Here is a 26,542-nt window from a genome sequence, read left to right as displayed (position 1 = left end):
TGTTGTGCCTTACTGTACCTAGATACGAGTACAGTAATCAGTTATCTTCATCTGTTTCCTGTTACTTGCCCAATACACACTTTCTAAATTACGTTCAATGTCCATATCAGAGAAATTCAGGAATGAAAATGACGTTACATACGAGGTTGATGCATTTGTGCATGTCGTACTAAGCAAGGTATAAAACGGTTGCTTTATGAGGAATTAGTTCGTACCATTGAATATTTGACGCAATAGACAAGGTGTCGCAGAAACTGATGTCGCTATAACCAAGTTTTACTGTATATTAAAGAGTCTTGGCGGTCTTTTAATCATGTATGTAATTTTAAATGTTATTTTGATATATGGAATGTATTGTTGTACAGGAGTTTTGTTGTACTGTATTTCAAATTTTGATGATGATGACTATCTGATTATGCATGTATATTTATGTGTTATATTGCGCTGCTGACTTCTTCTATATTTGAAGCAGACCCCTTTGTGGATTCTTTAACTGTAATAAATGAATGAATGTATGAATAAAATGTATATTTAAATGAACACTGTTGCCTATTGCTAGAATGCAATGGACTATGGAATAAATACTCAGGAAAAAGGTGCTCTTACTGTTATGATACAGGTGTATTATATATTAAGAAAATAGATTTTATATTACTATATTAAGGATCTTGGTGGTCTTTGATTGTATATGTAATTTTAAATGTTATTTTGATATATGGAATGTATTGCTGTACAGTAGTTTTGTTGTATCGAGTATTTAAATTTTGACAATGATGACTATCTGATTATGTATGTATATTTATATGTTATATTGTATTACTGACTTGTTCTATATCTGAGGCAGATGCCTCCATGGATTTTTTGGAACTATAAATAAATGAATAGATACACTGACTTCTATATTCCAGGGCATAAAAATGGTCATAATGAAAAAGAACATATTGTCACATAATAGTTACTAGACAGGGTTTAGACTGGTAATTATATTTAATGGACACTGGCTTATGTAATTTACAAATTATTACATATACATATAAATATTTGCTATAATTCTGTAACCTATTACATCACTGTTGGTTGCTGGTTCTGACATCACAGACATACTGCTAGTCTTTATACTACTGATAACAGGGACTCTGACTAGCCTGTCGGTTTTCTGCACATTGCTTTGTTGTGGACTGAATAGAAAACACCAACCTCAACAGTTCAAACTGCTGTGTGTGTATGCTGCTCTTGGGGACTGGTCATGGAACAAAAATTTTATGTACAATCAAAACAGCAGCAGCCCCTTGAACTTCAAAGTAATGAGACTTCTTCACCTGTGTTTCATTCTGCAGATCTAGAAACACTGTAACTGGATGACTGTCACAAATTATAACATTTATATGGTGTGAACTGGATTCATATGGCTCAGGCCAGGAACCAGAGGCAGGGCTCCTGTGAACAAGTTGATGAACCTTCAGGTGGTATTAAACACTGGGAATATCTTGAGCAGCTGAGCCACTAGTACTACCTTTACAAGAAGGACTCAGCTGCATGGCATTAGCTAGTTAAAGGTGAGGATTTTACCTCTTTCTTCATTTGCTTCGTACCAACTAACCGTTCGAAGTACAGTGGTTACTACTTACCCATGGACTGTACTTATTCACTCTGTATGATTCTCAGAATAAACAGGAATAATATCCCTAAACAACATTAATTCATTGGTCTTTGTAATGGAGATGCAGTATGTATACTGTGAGGTAAAAACTTTTAATTATTGTTTAATAGAAATTTCTTCATCATAGAGTTAATAAGGGTATAACAATTCTAACCAGTATTCTCAAGAAAAACTGTTGAATTGGTATGTTTATCAAATGTTACTTATGCAAACAATACAAAAGTATATGCCAGTAACACTAATGTTTAAGATGGAAAATAATCTATTTCAGAACGGAAAGTAAAACAACAAAACATACCTTCAGGTCCAAATTCTGATCCATTTGTCTCGATGCAAATGAGCTACCCGGTAGTTGCAAATCCCTTGATGAAGTGTCCACATTAGCATTCTCAAAGTCCGAAAATAATGAGCTTGAAGAGGGCTGTGCATTGCTTCTAGAGACATCTTGACTTAGAAAAGGAGATGGATGCAAATTGTTCTTATTCCACGAGGTTCCATTAAGCTCACTTGATGAATGAGAGTCTTCTTGCTTTTCATCTGAACCAAGAAAACTTGACTGTGATTTCTGCATACACTCATCAGAATCTGAATTTTGTATCACTTGCACATCACACATCCTTCCGCCTTTTGGTAATGGCAATTTGTGACCACTCTGTCTAAACTGTTTCTGATTATTTACAGGTCTTCCATTACTTACTTCTGATGTATCACTACTGTTCTCTGTTGAAAACTTATGGCACTTTACTGACTTCAGGAGAGATTTAGGTATGAAAGAGGTACTATTTGAGCCTGTATTTAGTACAGATGATGGCAGTTCAGAATGACTAGGTACACTGTCTTTCTTATTCACACTGGCTTCAACTGAAAGGTCTTGGCTCTTGAAGAGATCTGAACTTGAAGAATGAGATATGTCCACTGAAGGCAACTGAGAATCACAAATCAAAACTGGCTTAAGGTTCAGATCTGAATATTCTGTGTCAATAGGGCTGTGATGTGTTGAATTGGATTCTTGATGATCCTTATGTATTTTGATAGCATCATGATCAGGTTTAGCTGCAGTGCCTGAAATGGGAGATTCTAACAGTGGATCTGAAATTTCTGAATTCTTGTTCAACGCAGAATGTACTTGTGCAGTTACTGGCTTCGAAGGAGACAATGGGGTAACACTGGATAACAGCTGCTGCTGAAGATGCCTTGATCTCTTCTGGGCTTGTGCTTGAAGTCGCAGGACTTGCGGAGATGACCCCCATATATACACTTTATTTGTGCTACTTACAGCTAACTGCAAATAAAGAAAGAATAATTACAAACAAGACTTATGACAAATTCCAATACAGACATTGAAACAATATTTGAATGTAATACACTGAACATTATTCTTGTGACAAAAAATTGAGCTTTAATTTTATGTGTGTGTGTGTGTGTGTGTGGGTGGGGTAACCACAAAACGAAACGAAGAAGAGTAACTTAAAAAGGGATAACAATATGCCAGGATGCACATGCCCCTGTAACTGAGGCCATAAAAGGAAAATATATATAAAACGACACAACCACATGGACTTCTTTAAAATAACATAAAATTATGCCATTTAACTGGATTTGGTAATCCCTGTATCACTAAGGAATGCTAGAATGTTAGATATGAGCAACATACCATGAAGAATAATTAAGATGGTCTTTGTCATATGTAGACTTTCCACCAGGTCATGTAAAATTATAAGGGTTACACCAAACTGTGCACAAATAGGCACCATGCAACCTCACAACAAATATCCAGTCAAGGTTGGACACTACACTGTTGTCTACCATTCATATTTAATATTACTTGGATTCTACCATTGCACTGCCATTCTTCAAGTGACAGAAGCATCTAAATATGTAAGATGAAGCATGGTATAAAAGATATTAAACATAATGGTAACGGCAGATTTAAGTGTTTACTAAAAACTTCAACTTGTATTTACAATAAACAATATATTTATAATTAACTTTGAAATGCCTATGATGATATGAAACAGGAACATAAATTACAAGTGTCTAAAAACAAAGTGCTCAGGAAAGCATCTGGGCCTAACCTAAGAAAAGCAGAGATGAGTGGTGAATGGAAGATATTATTTTATGAGAAACTTTGTAATTCACATGGCTCTCACATTTTTTTTATTGCTAGTGGGGTGGGACTAACAAGTCCCTTGTACTGCGGCCACTTCTGGCCTATTTTACCAGCCCCAGTTGATAGGTGAGGGTGACTGTGGAGCAATTGGTGGAATGAAGATTGGCAGGGGAAACTGAAGTACTCGGAGAAAACCTGCCCCACCGCCACTCTGTCCACCACAAATCTCACTTGACCAGACACGGGATCGAACCCGGGCTGCCGTGGTGGGAAGCCAGCGACTAACCGCTTGAGCTAAGGCGTGGCCCTAAAGCTCTCACATTACTGTCAGTGCAGTCAAGGTGAAGAAGTTATGAGAGGCTGAGCATGTAGCCTGAATGGGGAAACAAATCATCCAACAGAACTTCAGTGGAGAAAGATGACCTTAAGACAATCAAGTAAAACACTGCAGGTAAATTCAATATTTATAAGGGATATTGAACAAAAACTCACTTCATGACAATTATCAGAGATGCATTAGACCCGGTCACACTAAGTTATCATAATTAAGGGCCGCGCCATAGTTCAAGTGGTTGGTCACTGGCTTTCCACCGGAGTGGCCCAGGTTCAATCCTGGGNGTTGCTGCAAGACAGGCATATGTAACGACGACTTAGCGCTCTTAAACGCGTGTGTCATTAAATACAGTCCTCCTGACAACAGGCCAGTGAAAAATCTAACAATCTACAGCAAAACCATCAATTATTATGGGCGTTATAACATACGTGTGCAGCTGGACGAAACATACACGTCGAACCCCCCCAGACGATTTAAATCCCTGACGAAACATACACGTCGAACCACGGTAACGGGTTAAGCACTGGGTGTTTTTCTGACAGAATTCCGCAGTCTCTTGGTAAATTAGTAGCATACAGCCTGAGCCTGCTGTACTTCACTGTGCAGTTGGAAGTAGCAGCCTTTCACTGCCATCCTCCAAGCACTGAAGATAGGAAAACCACAGAAAGAAAGACCCTGGTGATTGAAGGAGACAGTGCTAGCTGCTGAATATTTTTTCTTGTGGGAAACTGAAAATTTTTATACAGTACGTGGTCTGACAATAAGTTCGCAAACTCATCACAGTGAAAGTGCTGCATACTTGGATACAGGATTTATCTGACTCTTGATTCATAAAACTAACACCAAGTTCTATCAAAAACAACTTGGTGCAAGGGTTTACATCAAATCCAGTTTGTCAGTAATCACCACCAGAGGCTTCGTATAAAATATTTTTTACACTGTCACTTGAATACTCACATTGTGAAAATAGTTAGTGGCAATAATAGTGATCCTTTCTGTTAGTGCAGTCACATGAACAGGTACAGAGCTCTTCATGTTGCTCCCATTTCCAAGTTGACCAAATACAGATGAACCAAATGTATATACCTTGCCTTCAGCAGTAAGAGCAACAGTGTGGCCATGCCCTCCACATATCTGAGTCACCACCTGCCATGACATCAAAAAATACTAACTTATCAGTGTGTGCAAATAAAAGAGAAGACTGTAATAGAGAATGCATAGTTTTTTTTTTTTGTTTATTATTTATTAACAATCAGAATTACGTACATTCTATAGGTTAATGGTTTCGCTAAGGACTGTTACATGTCATGCGAGGAAAATGTCCATCGACATTACCTCTTCAGAAGTTGATTTGTTTTATATCAGGTCATTTGGCCATTTCCTTTTTAGTCTTCTATTGTTGATTGGCTCCCTGAGTGGTTGCAATAGTTCATTCTCGTGGGTTTCAATTTTGCTCATGTGTTGGCGGCTTCTGTCCAGGATGATTTCTTTCACGAATTTTAAGTTCAAGTCTTGATGTAGGGTTTTGTTTGACACATACCAAGGTGCATTGACTAACATCCTTAGGATTTTCGATTGTGATCTTTGGATAATATTGATGTTGGACTTACTGGCACATCCCCAGAGTTCAATGCCGTAAGTCCAAATTGGTATAATTACTGTTTTGTATATTTTCGAGGGATAGTTTTGATCTTCTGCCTAAAAGCCAGGACATCTGCTTGGTCAGTAAATCTATTTGTTTACGTTTTTTTGTTATGTGGCATTTCCACGTCATTTTGCAGTCTAGATGCATTCCGAGGTATTTAACTTCTTCTTTGCTAGGAATAACGGTGTTATTTATATGGACGACTGTTGGTTTCAGAATGCATAGTTAATAATAATTCTTCCCTCTGCTATTTGCACCATGTGAACGTGGGCAGTGTGCCAGAATTTCAGAGGTACATGCTGCTTCCTCCTTCTGATTTAAAGAATGCACAATATTTCACTTCTGATATTACAGAGTGCCCTGATTATTTTCTAAGTTCATGAAATCTTCAATTCCCAAGCTAGTGAATTCCTTACAGACAACAGCATACACCAAAAAATAATTACAATTTGCCTGCTAAACTGTTATGTTACAAAAACAGTAAAAGGAAGCTGAAAGGTATACTCAAATTTAGAGCACGTATTTTCCGAATACATTCCTTCACAGCCTTCATATCTTACTGGCTTCATGACTGTTTGCTGATGACAGATTTATTACTGCAGGTACAAATCCACTGTTTGAAAGCTAATGCAATTACCACAAATGCTGCTATAAATATCATATTGCATAGATTCAGAAACTATTACTTCTTGCATTTCTTTATCCACATTGTAGCATGGCTGGTTCAGCCATTATGCTGCAAGCTGGAAAGTAGCAGGTTTGATTCCTGATGAGGTCATCAGATTTTTTCAATTTGGCTTATCCTTGCAGCTGCTCTATTGCCCTGGGGTCAACTCAGCCTCTAACAGAAATGAGTACCAGGAATCTTCCTGGGTCAGCGGGGTAAAGGGCTGCCTGTGCATAAGTCTTACAACTTTAACAAGATCTGTGAGCCAACTTCTAGAAGATGTGGGAGCATCAAAGTCTCACAACTACATGGGCCTTCACAGCCTGTTCCAGGAACAGCTTCACTTTTTTTTTATTATTATCCACATTGAAGAACTTTCAGATAAAAGTTGTATGTCTTCAGGAAATTCATATTTTATGTCATTAATTTTCTTATGCAGCACTACAGTTTGACTTGGGCTTCTTATGTAGTAGTGTCTATATTAGTCCAATATGAAATAAAATTAAATTCAGCCAAGAAGTGTTCATCTAGCCTCTAAATAACAAAGATCATGGTAATCTAATCAACAGGTTCAGAAGCAAGATATGCAGTCTAACACAAACTTCCAATTTTATGGTGGAACATCCATTTAACTTTCTTCAATTTAAAATTCAATTTCAGTCATCCCTAGTCAATACTCTCAGTTTTAAACTTCCTCCATTCAAGATTTTCCTCAATTCAGTCCTTAAATCCATTGTACCAAAGAAAAAAATATGGGGGTTTCACTATATGCAGCTTGTGCCAAGAGCCAATAAGAAGAGCTTCTTTGACCTCCTCCTAGCCAAATAATACAGAAAAACTGTGTAAACAGATCAATACTTCAGTTAATTTTATCACCCTTCTTAAACACTGATACAATAATAGACTCCTTCCACTGATCAGGCGATTTCTCCTTATTCCAAATAGAATTAATTTGCTTATGGATCTTAGAACGTAATATTTCACTTCCTCCTTGAATTAGTTCTGCTGGAATTTGATTACTACCTGGCAATTTATAACTTTTCAACTTTGCAGAAGCAATTTCAGCCTCAAAAGGGCTAGGATCAGGTACTAACGGCTCAGCTGTATATATTTCTATCTGCCTAACATCACTGACCAGATTCAATAACTGAGAGAAGTAGTTCTTCAACCTATTCATGATATTGTGGGAATCTGCAAGCAGATAACCATTCTCATCCTTCACTAAGTTACTTCTACATTGGTAACCCCTCTTAAAGTCATTCATTCCTTTATAGACGTCTCTGATGTTCTTGTTCTTACTGTTTGTTGCAAACTCATCAATTTTGTCTTTCAGATATTTCTTCTTTTTTTTTAAATGCCTGCGGGTTTCATATCTTATATTGTTCAGATTATCTCAATTTATTTTGCTTCAATTCTGTAACCACTACAATTTGGCTGATTTCCTTTGATCTAATGATTTTGAGCATCCTTCACGGAACCATGACTTATGTTGCTTCAATTCATAATTACCTAGACTCTCTTTGGCAGAAATTTTGTTATTCTCACTAATAGTTTCCCAAGGTTTATTCATGTTCACCTCAGTGTCTAAGTTTTCCAAAGCTGCAAATCTATTTGAGATTTGAACACAATACTGCTCATTACCCTTCCTTTCTTGTATATTCTCACATCAGAATTCATAAAAAATACTTACCTTGCCTATTAGTCCCTCTACAAGGGTTGGTGTATAGTAGTCTTCCACTGAATGATGACCCAGTTGTCCATGTACACCCCACCCCCATGTAAACACCCTGTCAAAATACAACAGTTTTTAATGAATTTCATACAAATGACAGAATGGAACTTAACAAACAATCTAGCTACTGACAATGTCGTGAAATAGTCCACAAAATAAATCTTCAGAAACTCAGGTAAAATATTAATTTTTCCTCTACTAATTAACTTTCATGAAATAGAATTACTTTGCTATCATTCGTTCAGATATAACTGCCCCTTATGATGTAACACCAGTAACCGTACTTCACCTCCATATAAAGAACAAAATATACACTCATTTACAATGAACCTTCTTTTAGTGATCTTAAAATTAAGGTCCAAATTTGATGATCCTAAATTAATAACTGCTCAGTTTAGCATTCAAACCCAGTGTCCCCAAGAGAAACTTCTAACACTACTACAAAGACACTATACATACTTTCTCATACATGGCTGAACTTAACTCCAACACCTTTGACAAGAATTTGAATGTCGCTCTGTAGACCACTGTTTGTTACCAAACAATGAACTACAATGAATTCTGTTCGATTATTAACATCAGTTAACATCAGTAAATCGCTGATTTCCAGTTCACTGTTGCACACGCACTAGGATTCTCAGTTTCCCCTATTCACCTCATAGCAACGTATCTCAACACAGAAACTAGCACTTCAAATCACTATGACATCTTCTTGTTATTTTGTCTTCAATCACTCTGTGCTCCTCTGTCCTAATCTGTACTCAACTAATCTTCACAATTCACTAAGGACATGCTCCATTCTCATTCTTATACTCTCAACTGCTGAACCTTCCTGGACTCTCTTCTGTGACAGCTTTGTGTCCTTGACTCACAGCTTCTTAGCTATGACTGACTGCCAACGACCTTCACTGTCCCCTATAAACCTTCATCACGGACCCCAAAGAAAACACCTATTATTGTAGATGTGTTTACAATTCTGCTGCTTAGCAGTGGGCATGGCGCCGACCGCATTGAAAACAAGCCACATGACAGCTGTCTAGCCAGTCCATTGGCACACTTATTGTTGCCTAGCAACAAGCTATAAACATGTCCTATTGTTGCGTGACCTAGCAATGGACTGTTTACCGAGAATCTGTCTTCGTGGGAAGACAACCCACGTATATGTAACAATACCTTCTATGCAGTATTATTTTTGGAGATGGTCGCATAAATTAGTGCCCTTTTATCACAACAGTTACAGCTGTTTTGAGGAAATTACCATTTTCTATTTGGGGGTTCATCTGAAGAATCCTGACTTATGGAGCTAAATTGTTCATAGTCACTGGGCATCAATCTGTGACAGATGAATAAAATCTGTCCAACCATCCAGGTATTTGTGAAGCGCACATTCATCCATCTATTCAACCCTCTCTACATATACATGCAGACAGATAGCATTCCAAACAACACTTTTTGTATTCAGGACAAATCATAACATGTAAATTCATGAAAATCTCAAGACCAATTGTTCTCGGAAGCACAATACTTTCTCATACATGTTACACATATGAATAAGTAAAAGGAGGTCTCACTGTATCTGTATGTTATTTGATGATATTGCATTGACTACAGTAGTTACATAATGTTAGATCGGACAAGAGGATTATTATATGAGCTGAAATGAGGAGGAGGAAGAAACACAATGACGATAAGATATCCTTGGCATTAAATCTACAGCGAAAAGAACATGTTCCTGACCTGCCATCATCTGCCAATGCTATAGAATGGTACTGTCCAGCTGATACAGCTATTATTCTTTCCCTTGAAAGATGTTCCACCATCCGAGGATATGGGCACTGGCCTGTCTTTCCAATGCCAAGCTGACCATATTGAGATGACCCCCATGCATATACCTGAACACAGAGCAATAAACAATGTTTCAATTATATGTGATCTGAGATCTCACAGAGATGAGTAGGGTGTTAAGATTAGCCATCTGATTCTGATGCCATGTAATGTGGTAAGGAAGTATCAACATTCCTCCAAAACTTCGGCACTTAACTACGACAGTACAAGGTGTCACATTCCAGAAGACAGTAATATTTCAACTACTAGATTTTCTGCAGGAGTGGATCTCTGAGATTCAAATGAAAAATAACAGACTCAGCTCATGTGCCCTGCTTATCACCTACAATAACTACTGATTCATGAATATCTTCATAGTAAAATATCAGATGTGAAGAACAGTTATCCTTCCCTGTAAATAAACAATTCCACAGAGCAGAGTCCTTCTTGTGAAACAAACAGTCACTCAGCTATTCAAGCAAGACTTCTGCTTGCAAAAGAGAGCTCCCAATATGTGGTCTGTTGTGAATACAAGATTCTATGTAAGCATGAGAAAATCTTTAACTTCTTGGGCTGGATAATGCTGAAGACATGATATTGGTGAATTACTCTCTTTATTTTCACATCTCCTTGACATAGGATTCAGAAAAAAATAAATACTGCCATATTCACATCAATTTTCTTTAAACCTAAGAGCCATATTGTGAGATACATAAATAAAAGTTACATAACAAACTGAAAGATCATATATTTCATCTCTTTTCGACATTAACGGAACCTGTTGGAAGGAGCAATTTTACAAATTTATAAATTCTCATTATACCAAGGTTACATCATACTTCCACTTAATCATTTAAAAAGACCACACTGGATTAGGTAGTTACATCTGAAATTAAAAACTGATCACTTACCCCATTGTTTGTAAGAGAAAGAGTATGCTGGCGGCCACAAGCAACACTGATTACCTCAAGCTTCAAGGTTGGTAATATGCTGACCTGTTGGGGACAGCTGTATCTAGACATGGTCGGTCCAGTACCTGGTTGCATAAGAAGGGATCATGACAGTACCTGCTTAAAGAGAAGGGACACTAACTAATCTGTTTTAACACTTTGACTGCTAAGTCACACCATGGAACTACCTGCTTAAACTGTCAATGCTGCGTGGGGGTACACGCAATTGCACAGAAAAAACCACAATACTTCCTCAGGCTACTAACAGTCACAGTTATACACAGTGTGTAAGCCTGTTCTTTCATCTAAATACTTACTGACAGACATGCTGTACTAAGTGATTAACACCGAGCCCATCTCCTAACCTCTGGCAGTTTTAATGCAAATATGCCATACCAACCCAATTGGCTCATTCTGTACATGGGTTAAGGCTTAATCTTCACATAAAACATCTTGTTCCTTGCTATATAATGGTGGAAAATATTAAGGGCTTCTCTTCTGGATTCAAACTGACAAAATGTTCATATAAATATATCAAAGTACTTAAAAATAGATTTCTCTGTGAACCAATACTATATTAAGTAAAGTAAAAAAAAGTAAAGCTATCCCTGTACCAGGCCGTGAAGGCCCATAGGGTTGTGAGACGTTGAGGCTCCCACATTATCTAGACAATCAGCTCAAAGATGGCGGTAAGATTGTCAGCCTTACGTGTCAGCCGCGCTTTACTCTCCAGGAAAATTATTTAATTAATTCCTGGTACTCATTTATTTTCACATAAAAGAAACTGTTAAGTCATGGCATACGCATATAAGAAATTCTAATGCGTGAAGCAATGAAGTAATTTGTGTACACTAGATAAATACTTGAAATCCTCTATACAAATTGATCTTTATGTTTGAAGTAAGTATATATAATTTAGTATCAGGCAGAGAGAAAAGGACAAAAGCAGCAGAGATGAGAACTATAAGACCTTTAGCTCAGTATACATGATCAGGCAGGAAAAAAACTCAAATATTGGAAAACAGAGATGAAAAGATTACTAAATACAGGAAGAAATGGAAAAACCACAGAGAGAATGAAGGAAGCAAGAGACACAGAGAGCGAGTGAGTGGGTGAGTGTGGTGGGGGAGCTCAAGTGCATCATCATCATCAATGATTACTTGCAGCCAATGTAGACAAGGGGTGAAGGCAAGTGACCAAGAATAACAAACAAACACATTAGATCAAGGCGGTGCTTTAACAGGATTTTGAGGCTGACACCACTAATGAGTTATCTAATCTGCAGGAACAAGGAAAGAACTTTGTTCCAGCTATAAAGAATGTTTGTAAAATTTAAATGCAACATGAATACAGCCAAATGGAAGAACTATTTCTACGTAGAAACTTTCTTTCATTTTGATTTTCCATATTTCACCAGATTAGAGAACGTTCTGCTGTATAGGTAGCCTCCCAACTCACATGACAGTTGCATTCCCAAGAGTGGACACATCCAAAAAAAACCAAGTAACTCANTTACCGGTTCTCACGGTCTCCATCTTCAGGGTAGAAGAAAAAATATACAAATTCTGCAAGCGAAGAGACCGTTAAAGGCAGACTGTCTGCTTTTACTGGTTCTCACGGTATCTTCGCTTGCAGAATTCATATATTTTTTTCTTCTACCCTGAAGATGGAGGTGATACGTTCCTCCGAAACGTCGGTTAACACCACATATACATGGTACCAAATCCCAGAAGACTGCTTTCTTCATAGTCACCGCCGTGAAAGCCTCAAATCTTACATAACTCAAAATTGTTGTTACGCATTACTGTCACTTCCTTCAGTATTCACTGAAAGAACTAACTTTAATATTGAACATGTAACTTTAGTACCATGGATTTCAAATATTTACCATTCCAAGGTATCTTATTTCTTGCTTTAAATAAACAAGTTCTTCAACCTTCAGTACAAAGAACTAAATTAAAAAACCTGCATGAAATTACAATAAAGAAAAATTCACTCAAGTCAGGATTGAACAGAAGAATATACATGGGATACCTGTACATTTTTTTTTAATATGCCTTTGATTATTACCTCTTTATCTACAATGACTAGAGCTCAAGGTTGGGGTGGCAGATGTTATAAATTAATAAGAGATATAAACATGGAACACACAGCTTTTAGGACCTACAATACTTTTCTATTATAGGTCTGTGACTATCAGGAAAAATAAAATGTTCACATACCCAGGCAGCCCTGCACAGCATTCCCCCATGTGTAGATAGCTCCATTGCGAACAAGTGCCACATGAGAAAAACCTGCACTCAGAGTGCTAGCATGTATTGGGAGAGATGGGCATAGGTCTTCAGAATCCTAAAAAACATGTAAGAAATATTATTTTAAAATTGCAGCTGAAAGCACCAGGAGGAAGGACAATTAACAGAAAACAAGATATTCTTGGGAAAACTTGTTCTTACTTTCCTATAAATGTTTGAATCTATCTAGTAACAACTAGTAAGCAAACAGAAGAATTTGCATGTGCTCTAGTTATAGTGATCTATATAGCATGCAAATCAGTGACTGTTATAATCACTTGTAGTTACAAATTAGAAGCTTTCAATATATCCAATAACCAGCCCACACCTTGTGTCTAGTCACTAATACATGATGATATGTTGGTTTGGTTAGTGTGTTCTACATTCATTACAGATAAGCACNTTCGTACCGCTGACTAAACTTGTGCGACCCCGTACGGGGTCTTTAGTCGTTTAACGGTTAAATACCTCATCCTCATCCTTAGCAAGCTGGATTTTCTCCATCAGCTCTGGGATATATACAAATGACGATACCTGGCGCTTCTTTGCTAAGTACAGTAGAACAAGAAGGAATGTCTGGACAATATCTTCGCCAGGAACAAATATTTCATCCTAAAAGAAAGAAAAAAATATATATATATATAAAACAGATGCTTATATTATTTTATAAAACTGAGTATTCACATCATCAGCATAGACCAGCAGCTGATGCGTCCCATTCAATTTCAGTCCCACCCGGTTTCCTGGACCTTCCTAATGGCATATTCTAAAGCAAAGTTGAAGAGCAGCAGCAATAAAGCATCTCCTTGTTTTAGGCCATTTTGGACAGGCAAATTGTCCGACAAATATTTTCCCTCACAGTCATTATTATATGTTTAATTTAAATACATTTTAATCAGCCTAACTAGTTTCATGGGTACCCCAAACTCTGAGAACACAATACTTCTCTCCTAACTGAGTCACAGGCTTTCTACAAGTCTACGAATAGTTGATGTACTGTCTCCTTGTGCTCCCATTTTTTCTCCAGTATCTGATGAATGCAAAAAATCTGATCGGTAATTGATGTTATGTTTAAACCCACAATGATGATCCTTTGAGAGAAGGATATTGGATAAAACTTTATATGAAGTTGATAGCAGTGACATCCCACAATAATTAGTAGTCTTGTAAGCCCCATTAAGTTTAAATATTTTAATGGACCAACTTCAATTTTCAGTAACATACCATTAAGTCCAGAGGGTCTAAGGGATCCATCTGTGCCGAACATGAACTGTATGATTCACTGGAGTGTTTTTGCCTGTGACCCATCTTGAACATTCTTGTCAGACTAGGTCGTAATTGTGGTGATGAAGGGTCATATAGAGCAGCCAATCTCTGCAAAATTGAAAGAAAGAAAAAAAAAAACACATTAAAAATGAACGTAAACTACAGTGAAATATCATGAAATGTCTATGATGACCAAAAAGTACCACTGCACCCACAGCAACTGAAAATGATCATTAAAAATATTTTAATGCAAAATAAGCCAATCCCTTCCGGCTCCACTATTCTTGTCTTTCAGTTGACATGTCATAGTATGTTACCAGTCTATCTCTGATACCCTGCAGTTGTTAGAATTTGTAAATATATTAACTGATTCTGCACACATAAAGGTAACAGAAAACTCATTATATCAAAACACACAATGATGGCAGTACAGCCAATTCCTGAAATGTTGTGTGTATCAAATATACCTCACATAATGGACAATGTGCAACATAATATTGATAACAATCTTATCACTTTGTTATTACTGAGTTTTAACTACTACAAATTTACATGTATTCTGACCTGTATGAGATATAAACAAAGGACTCCAAACTGTTACGAAGATTTGGTACCAGTTCCCCTCAAACGTGTCTAAACTGGGTCCTATGTCAGCTGAAATATGACTATGATGGAACACAAAATACATTCCTTAATGCCAAAACATGTAGGTGTCAAATGATCAACAAATTCCAAAAACGCAATTGTCAAGTTTCTGCCTGCTGACTACCCCTTATGTTCTGGGAAAAAAGATAATGAACTCGAAAATTGGAAACTCATAATTTTTCGACTGCTATGACTATTCTGTAAGTACAACTGTTTTTCTTACCTGCCATTTCAAGAATTTATACTGTTACATCTTGTGTTAAACACCCAACTGAATATTCATTTTACTGTATCATATTTACCTGCAATGCAAACTGTTCCAAATGAGGCAGGCAGGTACGAATAAACTGCAGATGTATTCTAGCTTGCTGGGGTTTAGATAACAGTGACTGAAGTAGTGATGGGTCACTCACACATAACCACAGGCCAGCTGCAACAAACAGAGACTTACTGAAGAAAAAGTTGCAAGAACACAAAAACGGAAAGCTGTACTATAATTTGGAGTACACATATTCTTAAAATGCATTCTCACTAATTTCAGATGCATTTATGGCCTTTACATTCATTTAATATAGATACAAACCCACTGTTGCAAAGATAATTACACTACAGATACCACACTATACAGAGTTGGAACTTATTTTTGTTTGTACATTCTGTTGGCACTGCCATGCCACAAAGACTGAGATTTGGGGAACGCTATAACAGTCTCCTGCTACCGGGGGGAGGATCAGTGGGGGGAGGGGGGGGGGGGCCTGAGGGCACCACGAGAATTCAGGCAGTATATTTTAATATAAAAACCTTTTGAATAAAAGATGTATGCCTAATAAGTTCCATATTTTATATCAGACAACAATCTTTTGATAACAAATCACTTTTGGGAAAACTGATAAAGTTTATATTTCAGCTGCATGAAAAGTAAAGTTTATACTGTAAAAATATCAAGCAAAATTAAGCTCACCTAACAATTTTTGGTGTAGATCTAATATTAAACTTCATCAAAATGTGTTGAACAGCTTACAGTACAATATATATGAAGAGAGAGAAATAACTTCCTCATATGCATCCACTTCAAATACTTGCCCACAAAACACAAAAATGTGACATAACACATATCAGAAGACAAGCAAAATGTATTACAGTTACTAAACAGATATTTACAAAACTGGTAAGCATAATATTTAACTTATGTAACTTACAGTCCAAGGCAGGCAAATGCTCAGAAGCTGCAACCGTGCTCTCAGTTACCTTCACAAGGCCTTCACCAAGAGATCTAACAATTTTGGTAAGGATATCTAGAACTTCAGGATGAAGGCCACGGAAGCTGGCCAGGAACTGTAATATTTCCCACAAGCCTGTTTGTCCAGCAACATTAACAGCTAACACTTCATCATAGTACAAGTTTTCACGCAGAAATTTCCTGCAAGAGAATTTATAAGTGATTAATATTTGTTTACAGAGGTAACAGAAAATTAGGGACACTGAAGAAAATCTAATTATTTTAAGAACAGAACACACATGATAACAAACAGATTGTTCTAACACCATATTTAATGATGTACCAACCAATTTAATAGCTGTGAAGCACTTAGGCATGGAGTAAAATGCTTGTAGGTGTGTTATGTATGTTTTTTCCTTTCTATAGCTCCTTACTATTTTCAGTACAATTACTTGCTTCTGGGATGGACATGCTAGAAGTACCCAGATTGGGGAGAAGCAAACCTGGTAACCAATGTGTTGAAATTACTGTTACTGGTGATAGATCAACAATATACAACATGAGTGAAGTGCCAATTCCTGTGTGGAGATCCATTGCTAGGAAATGACTAGTGGAAGAGAGAAAATCCTAGTGTGTATGCAACGGTGAATTGAAGTGTGTGTAAATCAACAATAGCGCTGTAATTTGAGTGTAATCGAGTGTGTGCATGTAACCAAGCTGTTAATAAATCTAATCATCCAAACTATAACTGGTCATTTTGCTATGCTTACCCCCCTACACATGACAATATATTATCAAAATACAATATTGAATACAAATCTAACATATTCTATGCATTTAATATCAGGAGCCAACAGCAGAGATTTCTTCATTGAAACCACCTTCTACTGAATAACAGCATCCCTTAATAACTAACTTCTTCAGTTCCTTTTTAAACTGGATGTTGTCACCTATTTCTTTTATGTTGTCAGGCATTTTGTTACAGAGGATACAACCTACTACTAATGGTTTACCCTTATATAGTTCTAAATTATGTACATATCTATGACAGTCATTATTTCTTGTGATATAAACTACATCTGCATGGTTCCAACTGTTTGAACCCTGCAGTGTGCATTAGTCCTTTTTTGAACAGTAGTTGGATGAGGGGCTATGCTACAAGCTGGAAGGTCACAGGTTCAAGTCCCGATGATGTCACTGGATTTTTCAATTGACCTAATCCTACCAGCCGCACTATGGCCCTGAGGTTTACTCAGCCTCTAACAGAAATAAGTACCAGGAATTAATTTAATAATTTTCCTGGGGAGTAAAGCACGGCCGGCGCGTAAGGCTGACAACCTTACTGCCATCTTTGAGCTGACTGTCTAGATAATGTGGGACCCTCAACGTCTCACAACCCTATGGGCCTTCATGGCCTGTTAAAGGGATAGCTTTACTTTTTACTTTTTTACTTTCAAATATTCTTCTAGTGAGTATATTTTTTTCTTTTTAGTTTCTTGGGGTGGGGTGAGGACTGAGTCCACTTGGTATGTTGGTCACTATTTAGCCTAATGTACCAGCCCTGGATAATAGATGATGATGATGAATGTCGACCAGTTGATGAAATAAGAACTGGCAAGAGAAACTGAAGTACTCAGAGAAACCTTGCTACAGTGCCACTTTTTCCACCACAAATCTCACATGACCTGACCTAGGATCAAACCTGGGCCACCGCAGTGTGAAGCCAATGATTAACAGCCTGAGGTATGGCATAGCACTCTGTACCAATATGATTCCATACAACAGAATGGGATAAATCAAACGATAATACAACATTCTTCTTTCATTTAGAAGAAGTAATTTAGAGTATCTATTCATTATAAATAAAATACAACTAAAATTGAAGGACATTATATAGAGGTTCCAATGGATATTAAATTTCCGATCTCCCAACGACAGTAATAACAGCATTTGTAACTTCAAACTTTCAGAGTATTATTCAGTTCTCAGACTATAAGATGCATATAGACACTAGGCAAAAAGAAAAGGGGGGTGGGGGGGGGAGAAAAAGAAGCATCTTCTACTCTGAAAAATATGGTAATTCATGTAACTTACAAAAAATGTTTCAAAAGCACAACTCTTCCTGCAGTTGCTCTCAACACTTGCTCAGTGTGACTCATGACTGCCAGATTTGATAAATGAATTCTTTCTGATGTTGTAAGATCCAGGCCAGAAGTTGAAAACAGCAATTTAATGTAGCTTAGCAATTCTGATGCATGACCAGCAGCAGCAAATTTCAAAACGCTCTTCAGATGTCGGCACTGTAGGTAAGTAATAACACTAAATTATCAATAATATAATTGAGAAGGTACATTTAAGCTATAGCATGACTAAATCTTGGTTAGTACACCAGCTGTACTCAAGGTTTCATCATTCTCTGCAGAAATACTGTATTGCAGTACAGAAAACTCCTGATTATTTACACTAATGAAGTGGAAAATTATATGCAAATAATGAGAAAACATGGATAAAATCAAAGATATTTTATGGTTTCCTTTCATTTTGGCCATTTTAGTATGTGACTAAGACACCATAGTGACTGTTAAACATACAAATTTGGAAATGTAACCATAGTGTCAGATTTGATTAATCTTACACAAAAAAAAAGTGTAGCGTACATGTGTATTTCACTTATCTCTAAAACTTCTGTTCAAAACATGTTTCACTCTGATAAATAATGAGAAAGTTATGATTAAGATCTGTGCATGTAAAGTGCTTGTTAACATTATCTGATATGGCTTTGCTTCTCATAAAATTCTCCAATAAAAGATTTTAAGAAAATCAGTCCAAGGGGGCTTAAGGTGTTTTATGCATACACATGGACAGACTGAGCAAAATCAATAAGCACTATACAGTTGTGAATTCACCTAAGAAAGGAGCATACAGCCCAAAAATCAGCTATTATATGCAGAGATAATCAGGAATACATTACATCATGAATATTCTGGAATGTACTGGCTGACCTCCAGCGGGTGTTTTATAAGTCATGTTGAGCAAAATACATTTAACAAACTATAGGTTTATTAGACCCCATCATTGAGTGCTAGCTTAGTGCAGCAAAGGAGAAGAAAAAAGTCTTTTCAATTCAGCTCTGTTATCATTTTAAATGCTTATAACAAGTACACTCAATGTTATTATAATACATGTTTGAAAAGCCCACCATTAGACTGCATGCATGACGGCAATCACTGTGCCACTGAATGTTGCCACTCATGTGTCCATATTTCGCTTCTGATACCAACTGTCGAGTCATGTATGGCCTCTACTAACTGATGCCTTTCTTGTGTTTTACCATTATGATACACCTCAACTTCATGCAGCACCACTGAAAAAAACTCAATGCATTTAAGCCAGCAGACTGAGCAGGCCAAGCCACTGTTCACCTCTTCCTTCCTAATCTTTGTTTAAAAAATTCCATTACCATAATGCCAAAATGTGGTGGTTGCAGCCATTCACAAAATCATGTACAGTTAGTGTGATTACCCAGTAAGAGGGGTTGTACTCTTTGGAGACAATATGGATATAAACCATCTTGGTGCAAAATTCTTCACACCCATGTCTGTGCTACACTGGTTGTCCTGCAAATTCTGTGTATACTTGGGCTTCAATGTCCTGTTGCCAGAATGACGTCATTTCCACACCATTGTTGTTCATGTCCTGCACTCACTCATGCGAAGGAGCCAGTCCCCTTCAAAGTTCCATGTCTGTTCTCAAATGTTTTGTGATGTGGAGTTCTGTGACGTGGATATCGTTGGCAGCATTCCAACAAAACAGACCTACCATATTCATTGCATAAACTGTGTACAAAATACATGTTAACATATTCCTCATCAGTAAATGTTAGGAATTTGAGCTAAAACTGCACTGCAATGCACCCACACTAGCCCAGGCAGTGTACAAGCAGGAACTCAGTCATTACTGCATTTCAGCTTGATCCACTATCATTTAACTCAATAATGGTGATGAATTGACCTACAGTTTATTAGATACTTTTTGCTCCAAATGACAAGATCCTGAAATTTGGTCTATATGTCACAGAACATCCTGTATAATAATCTCACTCTGTGAAAACTCCTACAGATGATAAACCACCATTAACCCTTTGTTCCATTTAATGCAGTAAGATGTAGCAAAATTAGATGTCTCCTGCCATATTTAGCAGTCCAAATTGTGGTATAAAAATGTGTAAATTAAACTGTCTGACAGCAATACAGTACACTGAAATTAAACAATACAGCAAAGGGTTACTAGGCTATGAACCTAACAAATACTGAAACATGAGTACTCAGTGAAATAATCAAAATGTAGGTAATTCAATACTGTTATTACTATGAACCAAAATGCATTTTTAATATTGTGACATTATAACAGAAAATAGAGCTGTTACACGGTTATGGCACAGTAAACAAATCATCAGTGTTAACAGTGATTGCAAATACAACAGAGGAACAGTGTTTTCTGCGTGGTCTGTGCAGATAGTGACATTACCCAACAAAAGAAATGCTGGAAATGGCGTTTTCTGTGTGATCCATGGAGAGGATATATAATGAGGGTCAGCTGCCATTACAAGAGAGTCTTGAGACAGTAGCTAGAAGAGTGGAGGTTGGTGTGAGATGGCTGCTAGCTACCAAGTATGTGAGCCTGACAGCAGAGGAACGTCCACTGCTGGGTGATGTTACCAAGCAGCGCAGTGTAGTGTAGTCAAGAGCTCTCTGAGTGACCAGAAGAAATGTGACTACCAATCCAAAAACCCACCTATAGCAACACTCATACATATGACAACTGTTGTCAAAAATGGGACTGGATTGAGTTGTGAACTGTGTGCCATCAGATTTGAACCCAGGATATGGATAATTATGGTGAATTTTGAACATCTGGTAGCTGCCACATGAAGACTGGAAGCCATGACATGGGCCAATCAACAGAGGATGGAGGGTAACCACAAAAACAGTTGAAAATCTAAAGGAAATTAAAGAAAAAATGATGGTTAAGATGGAAGCCAAAATGAAAACCAACCAACAAAGGCTGGAAGCCAAGATACAGGCCAATAACGAGAAAGTTGAGATCCTTTGAGAAAATATATGGACAGTCAAGAGAAATAAAAACATGAATAGATGCTCTTGTCTCCTGAAGGGATGCCTGGGATGAAGAAAGGAATGCCTGAGAAGAGATGAAGGCCAGGACAGAAACCAGCCAGGAACAAATGGAAATAAAAATTAACACTTGGGATGACCAGTCTTAAGGAGGGACCAATGTGACATCATAACAGAAGAGGGAGCCATTACTAGGTTATGGCATATTAAACAACTCACCAGCATAATGACTGCACATTCAACAGAGGAATGGTGTTTTCTGTGCAGCCCATGCTGAGGCTACATAACAAAGACCAGCTGTCATTATAAGATAGTCTTGAGACAACAGTTAGAAGAGTAGAGTTTGGTGTGAGATGGCCACCATCCTGTCATGGCATGAGTCCAGGAACAGAGGAATGTTCACTGCTGGAAGACGTTACCAAGTAGCGTGATGAAGACAATGACTTAGAACACTTGAGGGTGTGTGTGTCATAGTGATTATAAAATGTAGTCATGAGTTGACTAAGAGTCCAATAAATCTGATTACCAATCCAAATCCCGTCTACACTCACTCAATTATGTGAGAATATGCAGTGAATGGATAAACTATCATTTCAGAGGCCATTTACCAACTTTCACTGTCATTCCAAGCAAAGCTACTTTGCTGTCTTTAAGCTTATGTTTCCATGCTGTGTAATTCATATTTGTTTAGTTGTGCTTTATCTGTTATTTCTTATTCATGTTCCAGTTGATATGCATACCACATCAATTTCTCATTCATTCACCAATTTTGCAAAATACAGTAGTTATTTAAAATCTAACTATAATTGTATCTTCACAGAACATTTAGTCCAAGTTGTACTTTTCACATCAATCGATTGCATTAATCTGTCAAAAATACTCCACAACCTTCAAAATGTATTCAGTCAGAGCAGTTCTCTAATGTGTAGAAATGAAAGGTTACAACCAACCAGATTCTTTGAAATTTAAACAAGAACTCAAACAAAACCTATAACTTGATGCCTAGTTTTATTTATATCTTATAAAATATGACATAAACATTGTGTTTCTTTGCATACCTTGGAAACCTTGTACAGAGAAATAGCTTGAGGAAATTCCTTTGCACTGAGTTTGAGATCACCAGCAAACTCCAGAAGTTGTTGAAAATTTAATCCAAACACCACTGCAAGTCTTTCAGCCCTCTCTATTGCCTGATAGGTCAGGACAAGATCCATGAATACCTCTGCTGGAGGAAGCCTGACACAAAAGAGAACATTAACTGTACCAACTGTGCTGAACCACCATTCGATGTTCCTCGATATGAGGATTTCCCTCATTTAACATTAAATTTCAGTGATTCCAAGTAAGTAATGTAAGCAACAAAGTTTATCCACTTAAGATATCTCACAATCTAGTGTTCCAACTGAGTGCTCCCCAAAGAAACTTTACATGGAGGGTTCACTGTACTGTTTCAAGCAGCTGGCCACTCAAGTGATCAAGACATTCCTCACTTTCACGCAACCAAAATATTAAAAACCAAGTTTGCAGTGTAGCTGTTCTCTTCGCGACCTGTTTCTACTAGATTCATGTCAATATTATCCTCCCATTACCATCGGGCCTCCCTCTCTTCTCGCGTGGTTTTTCTAGTCAAAATGTGATATACATTTCTTTCTTTCCTTCCACATCCTAAATAAGCTGCTCATCTAGTATTTATTAATTTGAGCTAACATTAACCAAAAACAAAACATTATTCAGCTAATATACAGTTGCTAACATATGTAACATGGCCAACTCCATAAGCTCCAGTCCCTAACCACCAAATATCATGAGATAATCTTAATAGTGCGCATCCTGTTGTGTGTCATAAATAAGATATACAGAAGTATCCAGAGTCTTACCACAAAAAAAAATTTTAACTTTCATATTTTAATCTTTAGTCTTTAATTTTAAATTTTATTATCTAAGGATTTTCAGTTTTAAAACATTTGACCAAAAATGCATTTAAATAATTTTAAGACACAATAAGGATCCTTATTTGAAGAATTTGATGATAATTAATTGCAATTCATCAGCTCAAACTGGAGCATTGTGTGCCTGATGATGATCTGGTGTAAGGGTCGAAATATGTTGTGTCTGTAAAAACATAATGTAAGCAAATGTTGATACAGCAGAGTCTTCTTTGTTTTTTAAATAGAGAATATTGTTGTGTAGACGGCATACCTTATATACTTTTGTATACCTTATATCATGAGATAACACTAAAAGTCTGTCACCCACAACATTCTTCCCTTTGGCAATAAACAACACTAACTTGTACCAGCACCTTTGTGTATAGAACCTCTGAAACAAATCACCTGAAATTAGGCAGCAGTGGAGGTTGAAATAAGAATGCAAGATTCAATTTAATTTTTCAATCACTATTTTGTGCCGCATCTTTTACTTTAAAAGAATGTTCTACCTTCGTCACATCAGAGTGTTGATAAGTTTCTATTAAATAAGGCGCTACAAATAAGAAAACTATGCCAGAACTTTTCCATCCATCCATGCATCCATGAATGTGCATTTAAGTACAATATCTTGTTAGTGCTACTTCAAATGCTGCCTTTTAATTCATAAGACTTCTGAGGCTAGATGGTAGATGGTCAAAAATGTTGAAGCCAGCTTATTTAGTTATTTAGAGAGGGTGGGTTTCCCCATGCACCGCGACCAGTTTGATCTATTGTGCTTCCCTCTATGATATTCTACCAGTCTCTATACCCTACCGATAAATGGTGCGTACCAACAGTCCCGCTGAGCAAGCGAGTTTGGCCACTTGCTTAGCAGTGTCTATAATGCTTCCCCCATTTATTAGAGGCCTTAAAGACTACTGTTGGGCAGGAAACGTCCTGGAATTTGGCTCAGTGATCCCCTTTGGGGATATGAGGTTCTTTTACGTGCCGTAAAGTTACACACAGCTTAAAGTCCCTCCCGGAGAACTTGTTCCTTGAATTTTTCCGCCCTTAAAAATTCGACGACCTCCGCCGGGTATTTGAACCCGCGTACCACGAGTCATGAGGTGGGAACGTTACCTCTCGACTACGGAGGTTGCTTTTGAAGCCAGCTTACTATGCACATTTCTGAAAACGTGACAGGCTGGCAACTAATCCATAAACATGATGCTTGTTCCTTGCTAACACTGTGCAGAGCTGAGTTAGCCTGAAAATGTTTCTTATTCACAATGATGTTCATGATATATCGACAGAGAAGTCTGTGAAGTATAAACTAGAAATATTACCTGAGAGCAACTTCATAAACACCACTTGTAGTTACAATGACACAGGTATCAACGGAAGGCATATCCAGTTTTAATTCCTTTAAACTCTTTGGCAGGCAGAATGGTACTTGAGATGACTTTTTCTCCTTTTCTCTACTGCTACTTCGGATCTTTTTATCAGATGACACTTGTGGACTAAAATCTTCATTTTCAGCTATTAATGACTCTTTGCTGGAAACTCCTGCTGACGGCTTCCTATGATGATCATCTGAGTAACCTCGTTTGTAGAGAGCGAGAATCTTTTCATCTGGATGTTTCATTTCAAACGTTTCAATAACAGAGTCTGGGTTGCAGTCCTTGAAGACAAAAATGGACTTATTTGTACATTCCATTTATCACATGATACCCCAAATCTGTCTACAACTGAACATAGTTACATCTTCTGTTTTATTATTAGTATATAATCTGTTGATTGTGTATAAAGATTTAAATGTAAATTTATTCCTGTATAACAGTAGTTAACTCATTTAACACAGTTGTTACCCTTCTGAACCATGGCCTTTCATCATGAAATATTAATTAAAATAGCACCAAGAGCTGCCATATACAGTGAGGTAAAAACTTAAGTGATCCACACTGTAACGGAACTTGGGGTGCAGCTTTCCTTGCCAGAGCCAATACATAAGGCAGGGGTTGTTGCATGAAGTTTCACACATGAGCACAACTTCCTGATTCATGTTACACTATGGTTTTGTCTTACTCATCTGTATTTTAAAGAAGTGGCTGAAAGTGGTATCCACCCACATCAAAATACATCTGGCACTCACATTAGAAATTTTAAGACACTTGCTGTAGCTCAACTTCTGTAACATTCCTTATTACAACCTTAATTTCATTATGGAGGGTCTCTAGGGCATGCATATTGTTCCTGTACACTTTCTGCTTCAAGCTTCCCCATATGCATAACTGTGCATGCTCAAATCTGGTAGATGAGGTGGCCACAGTCCCTGGTTAATTATCCTTTCACCAAAAATTTCCCAAAGAGCCTCAACAGAATGTTGTGATGTGCGGGCCACTACATTACCCTGCCGGAAATGTGGACACTGCTTCCCTCCTTCAGTGAGAATTTGAAAGGATGGTTCCCAAATACCATTTACATTATGCTCTGAGTTCACTGTGTCATACAAAAATACGAGTATAGCCCCGATTATTTTCTGACCACGAACTGCACACCACACACCCACTCTCTGGTCATGAAGTGGGACTTTTGTGTACTGCATGAGAATTTTCAGAGTACTAATGGGTGTACTACACATGAAAAAGAAAAGCACTGGATCAACAATCTCACTGTGAGCAGATTGGAACATCCAACAACAAAAGTTTATGCACACAACTGGATCTGCAGGAATCAAATTCTGGACCACCAACATTTTGTAAGAATAAAACCTAAGAGCATTGAGATCCCTTAAATGAGAGATTTTCTATATGTCACATTCTTGTCCTAGCTGATTTTCCTGAACTTATTTCCATTCTCACTCAAATATACTAAAGTCTCTGTTCTGTGACAGCATGCTTTGGCTTTGGATATCCGTTCTTTTTATCAAGCATGGAATCTGTTTCTCACAACTTGTCATGCAATTTGACAACAGCATTTTTTATGGTCTCATAGCCTCTGCATAACATGTGCATGTGAACTGTGAAGTTTCCCATTAATACGGTACACCTCCTCAGGATGGTCTTGTGTCTCAAATATGTTGGAGTTTTAACATGTAATCAGTAAAAGTAAACAAACTGGTATACTTAGATGGTAATTTACATCTCATTCTGCAGTACAG

The 26,542-nt window shown here is 37.3% G+C and overlaps 1 protein-coding gene across 5 annotated transcripts in view; it reads right to left on the bottom strand.

Annotated features, from left to right (window-relative positions):
* Nucleotides 1–26,542, bottom strand: part of LOC111875606 — a 78,128-nt gene that overhangs the window by 32,401 nt on the left and 19,185 nt on the right. For all 5 annotated transcript variants that reach the window (XM_033755873.1, XM_033755872.1, XM_033755876.1 and 2 more), the window contains 13 exons: nucleotides 24,729–25,063; nucleotides 22,534–22,711; nucleotides 18,438–18,643; nucleotides 16,324–16,544; nucleotides 15,427–15,554; nucleotides 14,438–14,587; nucleotides 13,682–13,825; nucleotides 13,145–13,271; nucleotides 10,884–11,008; nucleotides 9,886–10,040; nucleotides 8,107–8,203; nucleotides 5,062–5,250; nucleotides 1,959–2,942 (listed from right to left, as the gene is read on the bottom strand). In XM_033755873.1, coding sequence (XP_033611764.1) covers nucleotides 1,959–2,942; nucleotides 5,062–5,250; nucleotides 8,107–8,203; nucleotides 9,886–10,040; nucleotides 10,884–11,008; nucleotides 13,145–13,271; nucleotides 13,682–13,825; nucleotides 14,438–14,587; nucleotides 15,427–15,554; nucleotides 16,324–16,544; nucleotides 18,438–18,643; nucleotides 22,534–22,711; nucleotides 24,729–25,063 — 3,039 coding nt within the window. The remainder of the gene's footprint in view (nucleotides 1–1,958; nucleotides 2,943–5,061; nucleotides 5,251–8,106; nucleotides 8,204–9,885; nucleotides 10,041–10,883; nucleotides 11,009–13,144; nucleotides 13,272–13,681; nucleotides 13,826–14,437; nucleotides 14,588–15,426; nucleotides 15,555–16,323; nucleotides 16,545–18,437; nucleotides 18,644–22,533; nucleotides 22,712–24,728; nucleotides 25,064–26,542) is intronic.

Source organism: Cryptotermes secundus, unplaced genomic scaffold (assembly GCF_002891405.2).
Source record: "Cryptotermes secundus unplaced genomic scaffold, Csec_1.0 scaffold50, whole genome shotgun sequence".
NCBI classification, from domain to species: domain Eukaryota; kingdom Metazoa; phylum Arthropoda; class Insecta; order Blattodea; family Kalotermitidae; genus Cryptotermes; species Cryptotermes secundus.
This window is presented reverse-complemented; position numbering and strand designations above follow the sequence as displayed.